The sequence below is a fragment of the Amblyomma maculatum genome, chromosome 11 (assembly GCF_055883805.1).
Source record: "Amblyomma maculatum isolate TAMU_Amacu chromosome 11, ASM5588380v1, whole genome shotgun sequence".
Lineage (NCBI taxonomy): Eukaryota > Metazoa > Arthropoda > Arachnida > Ixodida > Ixodidae > Amblyomma > Amblyomma maculatum.
Genome location: NC_139354.1, coordinates 114,315,496 through 114,331,088, shown reverse-complemented (window position 1 = coordinate 114,331,088; position 15,593 = coordinate 114,315,496). Strand labels below are relative to the sequence as shown.

Below are 15,593 nucleotides of genomic sequence, written 5' to 3'. Positions count from 1 at the left end.
ATCATGAGGAAGTCCGGTCTGGACGAGTCTTCAGCTGGAGTGAAGATTGCTGGAAAACGTATCAACAACCTTAGATATGCGGATGATACCACTTTAATGGCAGAAAGTGAAGTGGAACTCAAGAGACTTCTGATGCGCGTACAAGAAGAGAGTGAGAAGTTTGGGCTTAAACTGAACATTAAAAAGACGAAGATCATGGCGTCTTGCCCTATCAAGTCCTGGAGCATCAATGGACAAGAAGTGGAAGCTGTGACAGATTTTCTGTTCTTGGGCGCCAAGATTACCACGGAAGGAGACTGTAGCCATGAAATTAGGAGACGCCTGCTTCTGGGAAAGAGAACAATGGTTAGCCTTGACCTACTAGTAAAGAGCAGAGACATTAGTCTGCCAACCAAGATCCGTATAACCCGTGCTATGGTCTTTCCAGTTGTGATGTATGGATGCGAGAGTTGGACTGTGAAAAAGGCTGACCGCCGAAGAATTGACGCGTTTGAATTGTGGTGCTGGCGAAGACTCTTAAGAGTTCCTTGGACTGCCAGAAGATCAAATCAGTCGATATTGTCGACCATAAACCCTGACTGCTCATTGGAGGGTCAAATTCTAAAGTTAAAGCTCAGCTACTTTGGTCATCTGATGAGAAGAGAGGAGTCGCTGGAGAAAGATTTGATGTTGGGAAAGGTTGAGGGTCGCCGGAGAAGGGGTAGGCAGCGAACGCGATGGTTAGATGGCATTCTCGAGGCATTGCAGATGAAGCTATGTGATGTTAAGAAGATAGTGAGAGACCGGAAAGCGTGGCGTGACATGGTCCATAGGGTCACGAAGAGTCGGACACGACTGAACGCCTGAACTGAACTGAGAGTTACCTAGAATAGGTTGAGTGTCTCGACCACAGTAGAGTTCTTGAGGCGCGGCATACGGAAAGGATAGAGGGCGCTTCGAGCGATGTAGTTTGGTGCAGCCGGTGTCGGCCGGACTGCGGCTGCACACATTTCCGCTCACATTGCCTATACTGGCAGAACTCCGGTGGCCAGCTTTCACTGGCATTTTTTTAAAAGCGAAATGAGTGGTTTTTGCCCTATGGTTAGCTGAGCTTCTCCACTTGTCACCCAAAGAGAGAGCTAGCGAGAGAGAGTGGGGTTATTGCCATTGCAGCTGCTTGGTTCGAGGATCGGCTGACGAAGGCAAGAGGGCACAAACCTAGGCAGTTGGCGTTCCTAAATTGATCCGGAAATACGCTTGTCACCTGGACGTGTGTGCAGCAAAATCTGCGTCTTGTTGCTAATGTAAGCTAGCATAGACATTATGTTGGAAGCAGAAATGCCAAAGGAGACAGGCATTTCCTTCGGAAACCGTACTAGCATACCTTGCGCTTCATAGCTACCTGGTCAAAGTAAAGATGAGGCGTTTGCATGGCGGTCACATTTCCGTTTATATATTTGAATGCATCAGCGCTACTGTAAGTGATATTTCATTGACGTCGTGGGCCGTGCGTAAAGTACATATCCAATCATTCGCTACCTCACTGCAGCCACGCCGAATCGTGAAATATTTGTACCCTTTCAATTCGGACATTTATAAAACATTGTCTATAACCCACCAGATCGTATTTAAACAGCCGAAGGGGGCATTCAGGTCTGTGGCTTTAATATATTTTATATGCAGATGTCATTAAATAGCCTTTATTAAAATCAATTCAGCAATAATTTTGCAGAATGGAAGGAGAGCATTCAGTGACCACCAGCAACATGCATTCCATTTCGCAGCATACCTTTAGCACGTATGTTTTAAGTGTGTGAAAGGACAATTGCGGACTCTCACTGAACCCCAAAAAGTCTTCTCTTGAAGTTCAGTGTACCTGAGCATGCTTAGAGCTGCATCAGAGCGCACACAATGCCTTCGAAGTTTTGAAAGCAATGCACTGACCGAAAATTCCAGTGGTGCACTTAAGTATGATTGCGTGCAGTAATGCGAAACAGTTGCGACTTCTGTCACGTCAACTGGTGGATTCACCTGAGACTATGCTAGCGGACCTTGGCCGCACTCAGCCAGATGGCGTACGTATATGGCGTATTTACCTAGGATAAATGTAGGAGTGGCGTAGATAGAACTGCATAACACGACGGTGTTCATTGCACACTGCGAGAGTGTTTTGCAGTTAGAACATGATGAAGAAAACGATGTTTAGTGCACAGCGCAATAATGTGTTCGTCCTACACTAAGCGTGATCGGCTGCGGAGATAGTATAATGCTCTCGCGCCTGGGCCAAGGAAGCTAATTTTTTGTGATTGTGGTTCGATTGCTGGTGGTGATAATTTTTTTAAGTATTAGTTGGGTATGACGACTCCACTTATGAGCCGATAAATGCTTCCGCATAATAAGACTGACGGAGTCTTCAAGGAGTGAAAATAATTAGTATCAGCATGTGGCTAGCTGAAATAGTCGCTATTTTGTTCGTATTGCCAAGCGCTTTCTTTGCACGGCTATCACCCCTCTCTTTTTTTTTCCTCTTTTCATTCCGGAGGGGTGCAGGCGCTTTCAGTTTGCGAGGCGCGTGTTCGACAGGGAAGAGTGCTCAGGTATATTGCAGCATTCGGCTGGATCGTGGGCAGTGCTTGTGTATACAAAGTTTCTTTGCGCAATCCACACGTCTTTTCCTAGCACAACATGCATCTACTAACGCATAATATAGTGGTTCTCAAGATGAAGTTCACAGACTGCGATCTTGTCGTCCAGCGATTCTTCTCCGGGATGAAAACATTTCTCCTACAGCTTCTTGCGGTGCGCTTTTGCACTTCGAAGGAGGAAACTTTCCGAACGACTTTAACACCGCAGTAACCGTTTTGACAGCCAGGTGCATAGTAGCGACGGTGCCGGTAGTTCGGCTTGTTCACTTTTACTACCCCAACCCCAAGATGTAAACGCTGCACGTCTAGAACAATTCCCAGTACCTCCCAGTCACGCACCCTGTATATGGCTTTGAATAACTCAAAAACATCGTAGTCATGAAATGGGGAAGGATAAACTTGCGAAGCGTGGTTAGACGAAAAAGATTACGGCGTTGTGATAAGTCTCCTAGTTTGCCAGTATTTCATTCTGAAACGCTTGCGAACAATAATTAGTAGCGTAAATTCAATAGCAGGTTGTGCAAATACTGGATGTTAGTGATTACATAGCCTTGTTCAGGGTCCCGCATGACCGCTGCGTGTTCAAGTTTGAGTACATTAGAGTTGTACAGGGGAGTCTCTTTGCGTCGATAGGGGCGCGTTTGATGTTAGGCTTGAGGAGACAGTGTGAGCGGTTAGGGAGCGTTAGCCTCAGATCATTGTACTGTTGTCATCGTAACTGACAATACAACTGCACCCCCAGGTGTAAGAAAATCAAGACGAAAACAATAATTAAGTGCCTAACAGATATTCTAAAACCTGTTTAATGGCTCTCGCGCGATATTTTTTGTAATGAATTTGCTAACTTCAGACACCGTTACGGAATTAATTTACTTGTGGAAGTATATAAAATGGTGCTTTGTACTATTTCCTCACTAAGTCATGTTGGTTCTTCTAACGCTTGTTATTTCTTTCTGGAACCGTTCGTGCCGCGTCTCTCGGAGCTATTCTTACTAAATGTAAGGAACACACCAATAGGCTTGTTCATTTCGCTGCTTTACATTTTGAGAGGATCAGTGCTAATTTCGTTGCTCCCAGTGTATGAAGAGCACTGTGTCCTGCAAAAGAAGGAAGTGGCTGCAGGCAGATTCTCCTGGAACATTTGCATTTTCTTACAGACTGGAGTATTCTGCTTTCAGCGTAAAGATAACTTAATAAATTCATCTTTATCTCCTGATCCCTCAGCACAAAAGAACACCCCCGTCGGATCTGCTCATCGGGATTACTGGAACGGCTTTTTCTCCATGCTTCACTTGAAGGAAAAGGACAAGTACGTATTGAAGGCTCCTTTTTTTTTTAATTCACCTTTCCTGCATATCAAGCGTGGATTCGATGAGCAAGCAGTGCCACGAAACTAGTCCCGATAAGATGCTCCTACCGATAGTTCTGATTATGTTTCTTTGTAGCTTTTTCTGGCAATCAATTGCTCCAATTACAGCCATCTCGGGAGGTCAGAAATACTGGACAACTTCTAGATGACACGTAGGAAGCACTTCAGAGATTGTGGTCGGAGCTGCATTCGGCCCACTCTGTTAATTGGCGTTGTTTAATTCTAACGAAAGCCGCAATACGTACAAAGCAAGCGCAGCCTTCCTCTTTTATCATGCCTTGTTCTAAACCATGCAGGCAGGTGTTAGGGCGAGACTTGTCACTACCTCAACACATTGTCGAAGTTCTGAAAGTATAAGTTAGTTCGCAGCGGCTTCCTTAAACCGTTCATGCGGCGTCGGTCTCTTTTAAGCGTAGAATCTAGATGTAACGCGTCACGCTGGCTTGTCACAGCGGAGTGGCGTTCCGCATGACATCATTGCAGCACCACAGAATTCCAGTCACTACCTGAAACAGTTACGCAACTCGCGAGACGTCATTGCTATGCTCTATACGCAAGGATATGGACAGGTAGATACGTAACCGCGCATGACTGCGTGCCTTTACCGAAAGATATCGGACTATCTGACTCACATCGGCGTTTGGCAACACCGATATTGTCAGATAATTGATGAACTTGGGCATACAGACATCGTATTTGTCAATTTTATCAAAGCTTTTGACCGGATTTCTCATCCTAAGTTGTTACTCAAGCTTAGGATGGCATTGCAGAATAAGAAAATTGTTAAGTGGACTGAAGCTTACCTGTATAAAAAAAACAATCTGTTTTCCTGAAAGGTGCGTCGAAGTACTTCAGAACAGATTTGGTCCGGTGTTCAACAAGGGTCGGTAATAGGAACTTTGCTCTTTTCTATCGATATTAGTGATATTAATTTTGGCTTTCACGCGGATGTAACGATGCGACACTGTGCAGATGACACAATTATATATGCTAAAATAGCATGTTTTGACGAGCAGGTTAGACTAAATGAACATTTGGGTCAAGTCTACCGTTAGTGCAAAAAGTAGCAAATGGGTTTAAATAAGGAAAAAACAGTTTTTATGCGGGTAACACGAAGAAAGAATCCCCTGGTGTTCCGTTACAAATTTGACAATATTTATTTAGAGGAAACAAAAGAATACGAGTACCTTGGTATCTATTCTAACTAGTGACCTGAACTGGTCTGTACACGTCGACCATGTTTGCAATATGGCGAACTTTAAGCTCTTTACATTGAGGAAGAAGCTATGTGGTGCGACGCCAGAAGTAAAGCTTCTTGCGTACAAAATGATTGTGTGCCGCTTTTCATATACGCAAGTCATGTCTGGCTATGTTATACCAGAAAACATATACAGAAATGCGAGCTGGTTCAGAACCGTACGCTTAGATTTATTTATAACGCCTACATTAGACCACAGTCTCCTACAGAACTCAGAAAAAAAAACCCGGACTTCTTACTTTACATCAAAGAATGAAATACAGTAGGCTGGTTTTCTTTTTTCAAATCTAAACTGGGTACTGTCACGTGCATATTAAGAAACACATCACACAAGATGTTAATTTCCAATCACGAACAAAGCACGCGAAACGCATCACACCTTTAATCTACAGAACATATTGCTTCAAATGTTCTTTTTTAGTTCAGTCAATAGACAAGTGGAGCAAGCTGCCAAACGATATTGTCATTATCACGGAACTTACAATGTTTAAAAATGATTTGGCAAAGTACTTGTTAACGACATGATGATTTCCTGATGTGCTGTGTAATTTAATTCGGTTAACCAGGAGTAGTTATCCCATGTACTGGTTGAATTATGATTTGCTTTTTGCTCTATAATAATTAAAGCTGCACGGGTTTATTAAACAGGTATGTTTTGTGCATGCAAGTAATAATAGATTGAATAGATTTATCCTTTCTTTTTTTCTTCACGTATATAATATTGTTATTGTACATATCCTGCAACTCCTGTCTTGGCTCATGTTGACAGAATGAATAAAATAAAGATAAATAAAAATATAGAGCTCCGCCTTACCATGCCGTGGGAACGTGCAGACGTGGCCTAGAGGAACGTGCATGATTCAGAATGCAACCATCCTAGCAGGTTTATTCTAATATAACCCTCCCTTATGATAGATAAAGCGGCACAGCTCCTGCCAAACGTAACCTCCAGCAACCCTTCCCTCCATTCACTGCGCGGTCATGTCAGCTGCCAGCTGTCACCTGCCAGCGCCTTGCACGCGAATTATCGCTCACAAAGCCAAGCCGACAACGGCGGATTTTCTGGTGAACGATATCGTTAATAAGCCGTACTATATAGATAGCCCTGTTATTTTTGAGGTGAATGAATGCACTAGCGCGGCTAATGAATCGATATTTGGTGATATTCAAAATCAACATTCATTTGACAAGGAGAAAATCATTTGCACTTCGTTTCAAAGTAACATTGTGTTTGATTGTTTGTTCAAAAATGCAGCCTAGATGGATTGTAGACTTTCCGATAGCCGAGCAGGATACAGTGGCTTCAAAGTTTGGCAGGTATATTATATAGTTTCCTAGTTGCAGATACATATTCAGCTGGTTCATTCTCAAAAAGCGCATCCTGGTCAGCCACACGGATGGTAAAGGCTGGAAGGCCCGCGTTTTGATTCCTTCCTTGTTAACAACTTGCATCAAGACTTTGTATCTTAGTTTTATGAGAGGGAGACTATTTACCCTTGTGGGCGGATGCGCGCATTGTAGAAAGTTTATATCCCCACCCAGGAGGAAACTCGCCACACCTAGGGGGGTGGATGAAATTTGAATAATCTGAGTTGGCGCATGACAAAAAATGTCAATCAAAGAAGCTGGTCTGAGTTTTGAAGTAAATGTATTTAGGCTGTTTATGTTGATGATAATTGCGATACTAACTACGATGGAGCCGGTGAAAGCCCACCATTCATACCATGTCACCTCTCCATAACAGACAGGCTTCTATGGCCACAAGCGTATTAAACTGACAGAAATTAACCCTTGAAACTGCCTCTTCCAGCGTGGCAATATAATAAATCGCGCCTTATGGATTAGGCTAATTTCTTCAAAATAATATGCACTAAACGCAAAGCCCTTTTCCTTGCGGCTGCTGAAACACGGAATTCGCCGCGGAATACATTTCAACTGTTACTTCAGAGATGAGACGTTTTGATACTATTGGTGCTCTCCCCTTTGCACTGCATACCGGTGACATTTGTTTTCTGAATTTCTGTAGTCGTATCTCATTCTAATTACTTACCTTCAACATTGTGTAATAAATGCTTTCTTTGTTCAGTTTATGAGGCGCATTGGATTTTATTTTTTTCTCTGCCTTTTGTATAACTTAGAATATAACTAAAAAGTCAATTATAAAAAGTGGCCAATTGGCGAACCCACAGCAAGAGGTGCAGAAAAAGGGGCAGAAATATGTGTAAAAAGGCAGAAAAGATTTTCAGAAAGGTGGAATCAATTGTTAGATAAAGGTAAAATAATTTTATACGTTTCAGGTGGAGCTAAGATTAGCCAATTAACGCACTGGTGACCATTATTTTATTATACTCGGCTTCACGCATACATCAAATATACGGTTTCTGTACTGGTCCTTGTGATGAAACAAAACGTCCATGTTCTGATTGACACGTGGGAAGCCCTTCAGAGAATGCGGTCGGAGCTTCATTCGACCCACTCTTACCTAGCGTGATTTATTTCAAACTAGAGATGCAATACGTACAAAGCAAGCGCAGCCTCCTTCTTTTATGATGCCGTGTTCTAATCCTTGTGGGTGGGTGGCAGGATTAGACTTGTCACAACCTTCGCTTCACATTACACTATCAAATGCAAGTTATTCTTCAAAAACACATATTTCCTACCTTAAGCAGTATTGAAACAATGCTTGGTCCGTACAAACACTTTTACATCGTCATGAGACCCTGCTTCAGGCGTTTCGCGGCACTCGTATCATATACTGAAATGATTCACGGAGCAGTTTACATGCATTCATGCTACTGTTTCGACGAACCTGTCATTACCACAAGAGACGTAGCAGTTCAGGTTTCTTTATTCTCCAGAAAGCAGCCCTTCGATGCGGTACCTATTTGCCACATCATAAGGCGAAAAAAAAAAACTCGTAGAAATTTATTGTTAACGGGCGCAAAAAGAGGACGACAGTGAGAAAGGAGACACAACACAAGTGCGCACTTATTTTTTATTTATTTATTGAGAGCCTCCACTCGCGTTTATCGTATGACGTTCATCTTCAGTTCCTTGACCTTTTCTTACCTTTTTGTAGCTGAGGACGTGTTGATAAAAATACACCCTCAAGGTTCTATCTATATACATATTCTTATCGCACCCATCAGGTTGCCGCTCAGGCTGGCCTCTTCTATTCAGACTGTGAAGGACTTCAAAAAAGTGAGTGCGACCTTTTTACTGCCGTACATTTATTTTAATTGGCTGTGGCCCTGAAGGCTAAGGCAACTGCTCACAAGAGTGTGTCTTGCATTATAACACCCAGCAATATCGTCAGCAGCAATGGAAACGCCGTTATCATGATGTGTTGTTCCTTTGAAACTTGAAAGCACTTGACCGCACAGAAAAGTAGCAGGCAAAGATTGATGCGTTCTAAATGACATTAAGATAAGTAAATAGCTGTATTAAAAATGTAGAAATAACCTTATTCACAAGTCAGTGAGACTCAAGGAGATGTGGTGAATGTTTGGCACAAAAATGGCAGGTAACGAATGAAAAATAATAACAAACGAAATAACAAACGAAGGAACGAATGGACGAAAGTGGTTTATAGTAAAACAAAATGCGAAGAAGTTTGGCTGGAATTCTAATGTCGTGAGAAAGCAGAGTTACACAAACTTTCTTGTGGCTTTGGACCTAGCGCGCTGCAGTTTCAGTTGTACACGTGGCGCCGTCTGGGAGCCGCCGCCTCAAATGGCGGAGCACGACCGCAGTCTTCGTAGACAGCTTCGATGCAACATCGCGATTCATCGCAGATGTCAGGGGTTTCTACTTGTGGCACCACCTTGGAACTGCAGTGTCAAATGTCGGAGGCTTATCCCTAAGTAAATATAATTGTAACGAGCGAAAGCAGCCACCGCAGGCTCGAACCCGACCGGTTGGAGTTCCCTTCAATGATTTGTTTGCTCTAAATAGAGTAGAAGTGCTACTGGTCATTCATTGGTTCCGTCACTCTCGCTGGCGCCGAATTTGAAGACCAGTCGGGGAAGCTAACGCGTCGGTGCGCTATTCCGGACTGAGTTTGAATCACCCGAGCGGAGCCACATTGTTGTGACCTCACGAAAAAGCTTAGCTAATCAGAGTGATGGCACAAGCGACGATTTTGCTAGCTTCTAGCGCTCCGGATAAGTTTTTCCGCGCTGAAGCATTCGCAGGAAATGGCACGATCACAGTTTATAAGATTTATTTTAGGTAGTAGGGTTTAACGTCCCAGAGCAACATAGGCTAAGGGAGACGCCGTAGTGGAGGGCACAGAAATATTCACCAACTTGGTAGTGCTAACGTGCGTCGACAGCGCATAGTACAAGCGAGCCTTGCGTGTTGTCTCCATCGAAACGCGGCGGCCAATGCGGGAATCGAACCAGCGACCATAGCGTAACATTCGAGCACCCGAACCGATGAACCACCACGGCACGTTTGAGCGATATTTTGAAAAAAAAAAATTTAGTAAACAATGCCGTCTGAACTTTAGTAAGCACCTTTCGTATTAAGGACTGGTGCTTAAGATGTGCGTCGCGCCGGTATCATTTGGCGGCATTTCCAAGAATACAGCTCCCGCACTCCTTATGGATGAAAAAGGAACCATCGCTCAGCATTGCAGAATTTTCTCATTTTTAAGGGCACTTGAGGTATGTGAATCGTTTTTCATGCGATAAGAAGAAATGATCTTGAGCATACCGTGTGGATTATGACATGTTATGGCGAGACTGAGCAAACGTCGACAAAGGTCACAGGCATTATATCTCGTAAAGAAATTCTGCTATAGGGTTTCCTGCTGCTTTGGCAATGGTTCGGGGTAAAAAGTAATTGAGTACATACAGCATGCTATTGAGGTAGTCGATCAACCAGCGATGGAAAAAAAAAATTTACTCAAAAAACAGTTAATCTGATGATCTCACAGCCAACTGTTGTCTAGTCATAAGCTTCATTGCAGCGATATACGTAGTCACAGGTGTTTTTTAGGCGCTGAGGGGAACCACGGCTATACTCGCGGACAAGGCTTTGTGGTTGTGGAGCCAAGGCTATGGGGGCGGAGCTTTGTTCATGGTGTTACTACACATTATTGTTCTGGCATATCTGGCATCAGGTATGGTTTCGATTTCAGTTCCACCTTTGCTTGAAATAAGGGCTTACGAGCCTCCAATGAACGCATAAATGCCTTTCTTCAGACTACTAAATATTTAAGCGAAAGTATATTCGCGGTTAATGAACATCACGCGTACGTTGCCGAAGCAAGCGTAATACGAAAGCGCGCAGAAACCGACGGGTAGACGCAGCAGCAGCAGCAGCAGCAGCAGCAGCTGACATACGCTTCAGGAAATTCCCTGCAGATGGCGCGGCCATCATGCCGCGACTGAGCATGATAGCAACTCCTACCACCCCGTTTCCAAGGGGACGCTCCTATATTCCATACATCCATGTATCCGACTAGGGCCCCTCGATGCCTTTCGCCTCCGCTAGACGCGGCACAACATGTAGGCTCCTATAGTTTACACTGTGTCGTGTACTGATTTTAAAATACACTACACTAAAATTGTACTGACCTATATGGTAGTACAATTGTTTGATGTAATAACAACATAGGCTTTTCTGTAATGGTATTGTAGGGGTGTGTTAATTCAGATGGATGTAGCCGCTCAGGAGGAACTCGCAGGGGAGCGTCAGGCGTGGCCAATCAGCAAGGCAGCGGCCAACGTCTTCGTCCTCGAGCGCGCCAGCACGCGATCCATGGCAGTGGCTATGAAGACGAAAATTCACTCAACTACATTGTCACCCCGGGGAGAGAAGGAGCCATCCTGGCGACTTATGGAGCCGACAGAACAGACGGATCGTAGTATGGCTTGATTCGGTTCACATGAACTGTTTCGCGTCCACGGCGACGCAAGTCCGCAGAGGGCGTAACAGGCTCAACTACGTAGTTGACAGGAGATGTTTGTTGGAGGACTCGGTATGGACCATGATATCGAGCAAGAAGCTTTTTTGAAAGGCCGGTGGTTGTGGCAGGGACCCAGAGCCATACCAGGCAGTTAGGTGCATATGTAGAAGGCTCGCCGGTGTCGCGGTGGTGTTTTTGTTGCCACTGGTTTTTCGTTTTAAGCGAACGGGCGAGCTGACGGCATTCTTCTGCGTACTGGGCGGCGTCCGAGAGTGGCGTCGATTCAGAGACATCAGGGCGGTAGGGAAAGAGCGCGTCCATTGTACAGGTTGGCTCGCGCCCGTATAGAACAAAGAAGGGAGAGAATCCAGTGGTGGTCTGTATCGCAGTATTGTACGCGTAGGTTATGAAGGGAAGAACTTGGTCCCAGTTGGAATGAGCGTCGTTGACGTACATGGCCAGCATGTCACTCAGAGTGCGGTTGAAGCGCTCGGTCAGGCCATTCGTCTGAGGGTGCTAAGAAGTTGCGGTGCGGTAAATGATGTGGCATTGTTTCAGTAGGGCCTCAAGAGCTTCGGACAAGAAAACGCGTCCGCGGTCACTGAGCAGTTCCTTCGGAGTCCCGTGGTGAAGAATCAAGTTGTTGCGAAGGAATAAAGCAACGTCTCTTGCGGAGGTAGAGGGTAACGGTGATGTTTCAGTGTAGCGAGTAAGATGGTCGACTGCCACGATAATCCACCGGTTTCTAGCGGAAGTAGTAGGAATAGGTTCATAGAGATCTATTCCAACGCGGTCAAACGGATGAGCAGGGCAGGGTAACGGCTGCAACGAAACAGGGGACTTCTGTGGAGTTTTTCGGCGTTGACAAGATTCGCAAGCGCGCACAAAACTTCGTACAAAGCGGTACATTCCACGCCAATAAAATCGAAGACGTAGGCGCGTGTAGGTTTTCAATACGCCACTGTGGGCACACTGTGGGTCACCATGGTACGCAGCACAAATGTCGGCGCGGAGATGACGCGGGATGACTAGAAGCCACTTCCGTCCATCAAGCAAATAATTGCGGCGATAGAGAATACCGTCACGAATGGAGAAGTGGTGGGCTTGCCGGACGAGTGCTTTGGATGAATGACCGGGAGTAGGACTTGAGAGAAAATCCAAAAGGGCATTGATCCAGGGGTCATTCCGCTGCTCGGTAGCCATGTCGATAGTGGCAAGAGTCGACAAATCGTAAGCACAGACGTGGTCAGACGAGGTATCACTTGGCAACGGCGAGCGGGAAAGAGCATCCGCGTCCGTATGCTTCAGACCTGATCGATAAGTGACATGGATGTCATACTCCTGGAGACGGAGAGCCCAGCGAGCAAGGCGACCGGATGGGTCTTTCAGAGAGGCCAGCCAGCACAAAGCGTGGTGATCGGTCACAACATAAAACGGTCGGCCATACACATAGGGACTAAATTTTCCGATGACCCAAATAATGGCCAAACATTCCCTTTCTGTCACTGAATAATTGGACTCTGTTTTCGTCAATGTTCGGCTGGCGTATGCCACAACATACTTGCTGTAACCAGGCTTACGTTGGGTAAGGACGGCACCAAGCCCAATACCGCTGCCGTCAGTGTGAATCTCCGTAGGCGCAGTCGGATCAAAGTGGCGTAGAATGGGAGGGGAAACCAAAAGGCGGCGTAAAGTGTCGAATGCTTTATCGAAGGCCAGAGTCCAGGCTGATTGGTCGGAGCTGCCGGCAAGGAGCTGGGTCAGAGGAGCGATGATAGAGGCGACGTTCTAGATGAGACGTCGGAAGTAGGAGAAGCTGATAAAGCTCCGGAGCTGCTTCAGGGAGGTTGGCTTCGGAAACTCTGCAACTGCGCGAAGTTTGGTAGGGTCGGGAAAAATGCCGTCCTTAGAAGCTACGTGGCCTAAAATTGTGAGTTTTCGAGCGGCAAAGTGGCACTTCTTCAAATTCAACTGAAGCCCAGCGTCGGCGAGACACGTGAGGACATGCTTTAGGCGGAGAAAGTGAGAAGAAAAGTCGGTAGAAAAAACTACGATGTCGTCCAGATAACAAAGACATGTTTGCCATTTGAGTCCACGAAAAACAGTGTCCACGAGGCGCTCGAAAGTAGCCGGGGCATTGCAAAGGGCAAAGGGCATAACGTTGAACTCGTATAAGTCATCAGGTGTTATAAAGGCAGTTTTCGAGCGGTCATCATCAGCCATCGGCACCGGCCAGTAGCCAGAGCGCAAATCCAAAGAGGAGAAATACTCGGCTCCCTGTAAACAGTCCAAGGCGTCTTCGATTCGTGGCAGAGGATAGACGTCTTTGCGCGTGATCTTGTTTATATAGCCTACGGTAATCGACGCAAAACCGGATGAACCATCTTTCTTGGTGACCAAAACAACCGGAGAAGCCCATGGACTGTTTGATAGCTGTATGACGCCCCGGCGAAGCATATCGTCCACGTTATCAGCAATGACTTCGCGCTCAGAGGCCGACACGCGATAAGGACGCTCTCGTAATGGTGCGTTTGTACCAGTGTCGACTGTGTGCGTAACGACAGACGTGCGACCCAGAGCAGTGTGAGGAAGGTCGAAGGCAAAAGTGAAGCTCCGTAGAGGGGCAAAGAGTTGATCGCGTTGCGCGGGTGGAAGATCTGCGTCAATAGCTTGTTGAAGAACATCGGGTAGTGTCGAAGTGGTCGCTATATCGCAAGAGCTGAGAACATTAACGTCTAATGAAGTAGGCGTGGCAGGAAGAGCATTTACACGTGCGGGATCAAGTTCTTCAATACGACCGAGACAATAGCCGCGTAGCAGGACGGATGGGCACGAAAATGGATTCGATGCATACATTGCACTAAGACCTTCTTCGAACTTGAGAACAGCGAATGGAAGCAGGAGGCACGGATAGCGTGAAGCGGCATCGGACGGTGTGAAGAAGACAGTCGAAGTAGTAACACTTTCACAGGAGAGTGGAACGAGGGCAGCAGGAAATGGAGGATTGTCTGTGTCATTGGCGAAGATTACCACACTACAGTATAATATTCCAGAGCACGATTCGCGTAATTTATCAAGGGACTGGGTATATTCTGCTGCGCAGTTAGCTTTGCCTGCGTGGGCACAAAACTTTGTCCGGGAGTACAGACCGTTTTACCGAGAGCGAGCAGGAGAGGAGGAAAATACTCTCTAACCAGATTCATAGCGCCAGCCCATTGTTGCCAGTACCGAGTGGGCTGTGCATTCGCACGCTTCATGCATAGCAGAGCGGCCTTGCACCTCTTTATATTGTCATTTGAGAGCCGTAAATACCTTTCTTAACGCCCATTTTAGTGGTAATGTCATCGGGAGAGCAATGCGTGTTCGTGGACTGCACAAAAAAACAACAAAGAAATCGCAAGATGATTGCCGAGAGCGTATGCGGGAAGCATGCAACGACAATCCGAGTGCGGCTGTGATATGTTTCTGCTTCACCCCTTTCCAGCCTATCCTGATTTAATTCGCATATGAACGTTTTGTGTAAGATAGACAGACTTAGTACCAATGACGACTCACGAATATGGTGCCCAGTTTACTTCCTCCACCGTAGTAAACACGTACGCTGGGCAGGCCGCAAGCCCTCTGCGCCAACGATACGACGTAAATCATCCGCCAGCGCCAGAAGACCGTGGTAAAATCTGTTCTTCACTTAAGCAATAAGCCGGCGGAAAAAAAAAGCTATTTCTTGCAGATCTCTGCCCATAGCGTGTTGTTGATAATGATAATTGCAATACAAACAAGTTTCTCAACACAGCCAACTGCCGCTGTTGCGGCGCGCGGCTCATCATCACCACGCTCTCTCTGCTGCTAAGGCATCATCGAAATTTACATCTTCCTTGTACTGATATAATGGGATCGGCAGTGAGGCAGTTCCACCAGGAACAATTTACTCTAGCGCTGAGCAATTACAAAGCGCAGTTGGATATGCCTTCGATGCGAAACAATTTAGGCCTAGCGGAGTAGCGCTAGGCCTAATTTGTCGTCCTCGTTCATGATGCGGCTGAGAGCGCAGGTTTTCCTATGGTTTGCTCAACAACACGTGCTGCCCCGATGGGACGGGGATATGATGTCGCTGCGCCGCCGGACGTACAGCAAGGCTGCGTAAAAACGTTGAACGGATGGTACGTTACGCCCTACTTTGTTTATGCGCTATTCTTTATCCGTAATCTAACTTGAAAGTATACATTGTTGAAGTAGGAAAGCTCGATCGTATGCTTTTCGCACTCGGTTGCCGGCGCACCACAGATACGCATGCATTCGCCAAGCTCGATACGCGATAGCAGCGGTTAGCGGCGTAACCGCGGTGAACGCAGCCCGTACCTTTAATGTGAAATGAAAACAGCGCAACTTCGAATATAAATATACACTGTCGAGAGAAATACACGACAT

The 15,593-nt window shown here is 45.8% G+C and overlaps 1 protein-coding gene across 2 annotated transcripts in view; it reads left to right on the top strand.

The window, feature by feature from the left end:
- The window catches only part of LOC146174718 (uncharacterized), a 72,779-nt gene that overhangs the window by 14,366 nt on the left and 42,820 nt on the right, over positions 1-15,593 (top strand). For both annotated transcript variants that reach the window (XM_084583916.1, XM_084583915.1), the window contains exons 3-4: positions 3,849-3,933; positions 8,401-8,452. In XM_084583916.1, coding sequence (XP_084440042.1) covers positions 3,849-3,933; positions 8,401-8,452 — 137 coding nt within the window. The remainder of the gene's footprint in view (positions 1-3,848; positions 3,934-8,400; positions 8,453-15,593) is intronic.